Genomic DNA, 7,500 nt, shown 5'->3' with positions numbered 1-7,500 from the left:
ATTTCCTCTTCTTCTATCTGCCATTATTTTTTTCTTCTTCCTCTTCCATCTATCATCAGTTCTCCCTTCTCCTTCTACCATGTTTTTTTTCTTTTTCTTCCTTTTCTTCCTATATCATCAGTTTTTATTCTCTTCTTGCTTCTCTTTTTCATCATTCATTCTGTCTCTCCCATTCTCTCTTTTTCTTCCTTCTTATCATCATCGTCGTTTTCTTTTTCTATTGTTCTGTCTATTATTTGCTTTTTCTCTTCTTATTATTTATCTTCATGTTTCTTCTTACTCTATTTGTCTCTTGGTTTTTTTTTTCTACTTTGTCTTCATCTTTCTTTTTTTTCCTTCCTTCTGGTATTTATTTTCTTCTTTTCTACTTCTTTCTTATTTTTTTGTCTGGTTTTGGCCTTTCATTCTTCTTTTTTTCTTCTTTCTCCTTCTCCTCCTCCTCCTCCTCCTCCTCCTCCTCCTTCTTATGGTTCTTCTTTCTCTACCATGCTCTTATTTCCTCTCTTCTTTCTTCATCTCATCCTTAACTTACTCTCCTCCTCCTCCTCCTCCTCCTGCTCCTCTTCTTCCTCTTCCTCTTTCTTTAACATTTATTAAGATTAGAACAGACATCCTGACATTTGATCTTTCTTTATATTTGTATGTCTTCCTCCTCCTCCTCCTCCTCCTCCTTGAAAAATAAGAAGGAAAACTCGATCATGGGACCCAAAAGAACATCAGAGGGAGGCTGAAGGATTTTGTAGGCCTAAGTAGATTTGACAAGACCAACAAAGCTTCCGTCAATCCGAAGCCTATACGAAGCCAAGCCAAAACTAGGGTAAATTTGTGTTTGTTGGTCCTCTCTCTCTCTCTCTCTCTCTCTCTCTCTCTCTCTCTCTCTCTCTCTCAGGGGATCCATCTAAAGCGCCTTATGCTGATTCTTAGGCGAACTTTAGCAAGAGGTCACAGCATTACCGCGAGGGACGCCAAGGGGAGCATTAAGGAACACTAACGAAGAACAAGGGGATTGGGTGGTGGTGATGGTGGTGGTGGTGGTGGTGGTGGTGGTGGTGGTGGTGGTGGTGGTAGTAGTAGTAGTAGTAGTAGTAGTTAGCTACTATTAATACTACTGCTACTGCTACTACTATTACTATTACTACTACTACAACCACCACCACTTCTACTACTGCTAACAATGATGATGATGATGATGATGATGATGATAATAGTAATAATAATGACAATACTACTACTACTACTACTACTACTACTACTAACAACAACAATAATAATAATAATAATAATAATAATAATAATAATAATAATAATAATAACAATAAAAGCAATAACAAAAAACAATACCAATAAGAGTACAAGAAATAAAACATTTACACCATTGCACCAAAATCCACACACACACACACACACACACACACACACACACACACACACACACACACACACACACACACACACACACACACACCGGAACAAACAAAATAATCAACAAAAAATTCTCTTCGATTCTACACAAACATTAATTTATATTCAAAGTTTGTTATAATGCAAAAATAAATACATTTTTACAACGAGTATTTCCATTCCTGTACTTTTTTTTTTACCCTTGTGCATGATGGGAGGAGGAGGAGGAGGAGGAGGAGGAGGAGGAGGAGGAGGAGGAGGAGGAAGGAGAGGAGGAGGGAGGAAGAATGAAGTTGTTAAAATTTAAACGTGCTTTTAAAATATTTGCAACTGAGCGAAAATTTTGAAAATGCTCCCTCAAAATGTCAGTCGTCTGTCAGATTAAATATTTCTTTTTTTATATTATCGTTTTTTTTTCTTATTTTATTTATTTTTTTATCTTTGTGTGTGTTTTTTCATATGAAGAGCTTTTGGACAGTGAGGAAGAGAATTTGTAATGAATGTGATTGTGTGTGTGTGTGTGTGTGTGTGTGTGTGTGTGTGTGTGTGTGTGTGTGTGTGTGTGTGTGTGTGTGTGTGTGTGTGTTGTCTGGTATTTTTTCCTTCTTCTTTCTCTATATTTCCTCCTTATCCATCTTTTTTTTCTCTTCCTCCTCCTCCTCCTCCTCCTCCTCCTCCTCCTCCTCCTCCTCCTCCTCCTCCTCGTGCATCTCTTTCTTTTCCCTTTTCTTCCCTTTTCTCCGTAAATTCCTTCTTTTATTTCTCCTCTTATAAGTCTTTCTCTCACAAGACTTCACTGTTCACTACACCACACCACACCACACCACTTACTCCAGCGACTATGCCACCACACCATCACACCACACCTCACCAGAAACACTACTGCTTCTCTCCCATTATAACACCTCACCACCACATCATACACACTACAAACACTCTACTCTGTCACCATCACACCACCACACCACACAGACACCACAGTACTACTACTCTGCCACCACAACACAATGCACTACCACACCACACCACACCATACCACACCACACACACAAGCTCCTTCAACCCTGCCACCACACCATAACACACCACACTAATGCAATTCTGCCACCACACCACACTACACCACACTAATGCAATTCTGCCACCACACCATACCATACCACATCATACCATACCACACCACAAACTTCTGCTATCCTTACCACCACACCACACCACACACACTCCTGCTATTCTGCTACCACCACACCTCACCACACCTCACCAAGCCCTATCCCTCCACGCCCCTCTGGTCTCTACTCACGAACCACACCTGAGGATGCTGGACAGGTGGGCATCCTCTCTGATTGAAGGTAATCTAAAGGAAGACCACTTTTATAAGATTCCATCCCCTCTTCCTCCCTCTTCACCCTCCAATCCTCTCCTAAATTTCCCTCTCTTGTCATTTTCCTTTTTCCTTTTTTCCTCTCCTCCTTTTTCTTGTTATTCGTGTTTCAACTCTCTTCTTATTCCTGTTATTATTCATTTTGTCATTTTTTTTTCTTTTACTCTATTTTTTTCTTGTTCTATTTATCCATTTTGTCTTTTTTCTTCTTTTTTTTTGTGTTCTCGATTGTTTGTCTCGATTTTTTCTTTTCCTTTTACTCTTTCCATTTTTTTTTCGTGTTCTCTCTTTCCTTCATCTTTTTAGCATTTTCCTCACTGTTTCTTATTTTTCTCAGTGTTTTTTCTATTAATATCCAGGAGCAATATCATGTTCCTTATTATTTCTCCTTCTATTCTTTATTTTCCTTTTTTTTTATTCAAGTCATTTTCTTCTTTCATTTTTCATTTTTCCTCTCCTCCTCCTTCTATCCTTCCTTTCATTCTATTTTTCGTTCTTTTTTCCCCTCTTCTCTTTTCCATTCCTCCTTTCATTCCTCTCCCTTTTTCCCTCTTTCCTCTTTCACCCTTCCAATCATTCTGTCCACTCTCATTTTCCCTCTAGTTACTCTTCTTTCCCTTCTTCCTTCTTATCTCCTCATTTCCCTCATTGGCTGAGTTTCCCCTCATTTCCCCACACTTGCATTCCTACGGTATCCTTCCCATTCATCACATCCCTTCTAATCCTTCCTTATTTCCTAATCCTCCATTTCCCTTTCCTTCACCTATCACGGTTTTATATTCCCCTCCTCTCATTCCCCTCCTCCCTCCGTCCCTTCCCTCATCCATTTTCCCTCTCCCTCTCCCTCTCTCCCTTTCCCTCTCTCCCTTAGGCTCTGAGCGATCTTAGCCTGTCTGTTACGCCAGTAATGTCTCTCGTATGCTTGGAATCTTTTAGTAAGGGAGGGAGAGAGGGAGGGGGACGGAGGGAGGAAAGGGAGGGGAGGGAAGGAGGGAGGGAGAGAGGGAAGGAAGGAAGGAATGGAGGAGGGAAGGGAGGGAGGAAGGAAGACCAGAGGAGGAAAGAGGAAGATGAGGATAGAGAAGAGAGAGATGAAGGAAGGGAGAAGAGAGGACGAAGGAAGGGAGAAATGAGGGAAGAGAAGGATGAGGAGAGGTAAGAAAGGAGGGAGGAAGGGAGAGCAGATGAGGAGGAAAGAAGAAAGTGAGGGTAGAGAAGAGGGAGATGAGGAAAGGGAGAAGAGAGAACGAAAGAGGGGAGAGAGGAGGAAAGAGAAGGGTGACAAGAGGAGAGGGAAAAGAGAGGTGAGAAGTAAATATGGAGAAGAGGAAGAGAAGAGAATGAGAAATGACAGGAGACAGGAAAGAGGGGAGGAGGAAGAGAAGAGGAGAGAGAAGAAGAGAGGGACAGAAAGAGAATAGATGGAAGAAAGAATAAGGAAAAAGACACAGGGAAGGAAAAAGACAAAAAAAAAAAGATAAATGGAGAGGAAGAAAGGAGGAATAAAAAATGAGAATAATGTAGAAATGACTTTAAGAAACGGGAGAAGGAAAAAAATAGAAAGAAAGAAAATGGAAGATGAAGGAAGGGATAGAGTAAGGCTGGAAAGATAAAGTGTGGAATAAATGAAGCATAAGAAAGGAGAGAAATAGGATATTGAGAAAAAAAGGAGAGAAAGAACAAAATGAGAGAAAGAGAAAGGTAGGGAGAGGAAGGAATAATAAGAAAAATAGTGAATAGGAAAACAAAAAAAGAGGAAAAAATTATGTAGGAATGAAAACTTGATAAAGAGAAAGAAAGGAAAAATAACAGAATAGAAAAAAAAAAAAAAAAACGAAAGAGAGAGAGAGAGAGAGAGAGAGAGAGAGAGAGAGAGAGAGAGAGAGAGAGAGAGAGAGAGAGAGAGAGAGAGAGAGAGAGAGAGAGAGAGAGAGAGAAGAATAGAGGAATGAGACAAGGAGAAACACGAGGGAGAGAGACAGATGGAAAATAGTGAAGGGAAAACAGGAAACAAAAATAGTGAAATAAAGAAAGGCATAACAAGAATGAAGAAGAAGAAGAAGAAGAAGAAGAAGAAGAAGAAGAAGAAGAAGAAGAAGAAGAAGAAGAAGAAGAAAAACGAGCATGGGAATCAAAGAAACATCGCAATTTAGAAGGAAAGAAGAAATTAATATGATAAAGATGAAAATAGAGAAAAAAAGTTAAGAAATAAAAAGAAAAGAAAAAAAAACTCAGAATAAATAAAGAACGAGGGAAAAGAAAAACAAAGGAAAATAAAGGAAAAAGAAGAAAAAGAAACAGATAATCACGTAGATTGTAAAGACGAAGAAAAAAAAGAGAAAAAAACGAAAAACGAAATGAGGGAAGAAAAAAAGAGAGAAAAAAAGACAGACACAGAAAAATAGACAAAAATAAAATAGAAAGAATAAAAAAGGAAAAAATGAAGGAAAAACAAAAAAGCCAAAACAAAATAAGAACCGAAGAAAGAAAAGGAGGAAAAAAATGACATACTAAAAGGAAATAAGAAAGAAAGAGGGAAAAAGTGAAGAGGCTTATGGGGCTTGAAGAAGAGAGGCATGGGGGAGGGGAGGAGGAGGAAGGGAGGAAGAGGAAGAGAAGGAGAGGGAGGCAGAGGAAGAGGGGAAGTGGGTGTGGTGAGGAGCCCTGCTAAGACGTGACGCCCCTGCCAATGTTCCACTAGAGAAGGGAAGGGAGGGGAAGGGAGGGGAAGGGAGGGGATGAGAGGGGAAGGGAGGGGAAGAGAGGGGAAGAGAGGGAAGGGGCTGGACGTTACGTGGTGGGGAAGGAATATCTATGGGGAAAGATTTGAAGAGAGGATGTAATGGACAAAATGAAGCCGTGTGTGTGTGTGTGTGTGTGTGTGTGTGTGTGTGTGTGTGTGTGTGTGTGTGCTGCTCCTGGTTTTTTCCTTTGTTTTCCTTTTTATTTTCCTCTTTTTTTTTGTCTATTTTCTTTTTTTTTCTTTTTCTGGTTTTTCTTGTTCTTGCTGTACTCTCTCTTTTTGTCTTTTTTTCCCTGTTGTTCTTTTTCTTTTTCTCGTTCTTTTTCTTTTACGTTCTTTTATCGTTTTTATTCCTCCTCGTAATTCTATTCTTGGTCTTTCCCTCTTTATTCATTTTATCATTATCTGTTCACCCACCCTTTACTACTACTACTACTACTACTACTACTACTACTACTACTACTACTACTACTACTACTACTACTAAAATTTTGACAACTATTACTGCAACTATTACCATTACTTTTCACTTCCTCCCACTTTTCCTCCTTTCCCATCTCTCTCTCTCTCTCTCTCTCTCTCTCTCTCTGGGTTATCAGGGCCGGGTTCGCTCCTCTTGTGCGGTAACTCAAAGTTCAGCTTATCGGACCCAACCGGATTTGGCGCCGAAGGAAATAAATCTTAACCGAATCCGGACCTCTTAATAATGCTGGGAGGAGATGAGAAGGAGGAAGAGGAAGAGGAGGAGGAGGAGGAGGAGGAGGAGGAGGAGAGGAGGAAGAGGAGGAGGAGGAGGAATGCTTGTCTTGAAGTGTAATTAGATCATATGTCTATTGATTAATGTTTAGATAGATAAGGAGGAATGTGTGTGTGTGTGTGTGTGTGTGTGTGTGTGTGTGAGAGAGAGAGAGAGAGAGAGAGAGAGAGAGAGAGAGAGAGAGAGAGAGAGAGAGAGAGAGAGAGAGAGAGAGAGAGAGAGAGAGAGAGAGAGAGAGAGAGAGTGAAAAAACAGACACAGAAACAAAGAAACTGAAATGCAAACAAACAAAAACAAACAAATAAAGGCAAAACACACACACACACACACACACACACACACACACACACACACACACACACACACACACACACACATACAATAACTCAAGAAAAATGCATGAAGAGGAAGACAGTAAACAGAATTCCTTATAGGCAGACTCGGGACTTGCGCCAAATGGACAACGTGTTATCTAATCTGAACACCCATAAGGCTCCCACGCCCCTGTCTCTTGGAGGAAGGCTGCTGCGCTCATTCAAACAAGGACCAGAACAAGAGTGTCATATTTCTTACTATTATATTTTTTCTCTTTTACTGGAACAAGAAGAGCAAACAATAACGTCATAATTTTTTTCCTTTTCTTTTTACTTTTTCACTGGAACAAGAAGAGGAAAGAACAATGTCATATTTTTTTTTACTTTTTTTTACACAAAGAATAGCAAACAATAACGACATGGTTTTTTTTTTACTTCTTTTTGTCTCTTTACATGATCAAGAAGAGCAAACAATGTCACTTTTTTTTTCATTTCTTTTCTGTTTTACTGGAAGAAGAACAGCAAACAATAACGTTATACTTTTTCACTTTTTTTTCTTTTCACAGGAACAAGAATAGCAAATAAGAACGTCACTTTTTTTTTTTACGGGAATAAGAAGAGCAAACAAGAACGTCATACCTTTTTACTTTTCTTTTTTTTATGAGAACAAGAATAACAAAAAAATAACGTAACACTTTTTAATCTTTTTTTAAATTTTTTTGATGGAAGAAAAATAGAAACAATAACATCGCTTTATTATTTTTTTTTCTTTTACTGGAACAAGAATAACAAACAAGAACGTCACTTTTTTTATGGGAACAAGAATAACAAAAATCAACGTCATACTTTTTACTCTTTTTTTTCTTTTTTACATAAAGAAGAAGAGCAAACAATAACGTCA

General features: G+C 39.0%; 1 protein-coding gene across 1 annotated transcript in view; it reads left to right on the top strand.

The window, feature by feature from the left end:
- LOC123512314 (histidine-rich glycoprotein-like) overlaps positions 1-2,532 on the top strand; it is a 72,396-nt gene extending 69,864 nt beyond the window's left edge. Inside the window, exon 2 of the mRNA XM_045268651.1 lies at positions 2,192-2,532. Coding sequence (XP_045124586.1) covers positions 2,192-2,532 — 341 coding nt within the window. The remainder of the gene's footprint in view (positions 1-2,191) is intronic.
- Positions 2,533-7,500: the final 4,968 nt, after the last annotated feature.

The sequence above is a fragment of the Portunus trituberculatus genome, chromosome 33 (genome assembly GCF_017591435.1).
Source record: "Portunus trituberculatus isolate SZX2019 chromosome 33, ASM1759143v1, whole genome shotgun sequence".
Lineage (NCBI taxonomy): Eukaryota > Metazoa > Arthropoda > Malacostraca > Decapoda > Portunidae > Portunus > Portunus trituberculatus.
The sequence above is the reverse complement of the archived record's forward strand: the minus strand, read 5'-3'. Positions and strand labels throughout refer to the sequence as shown.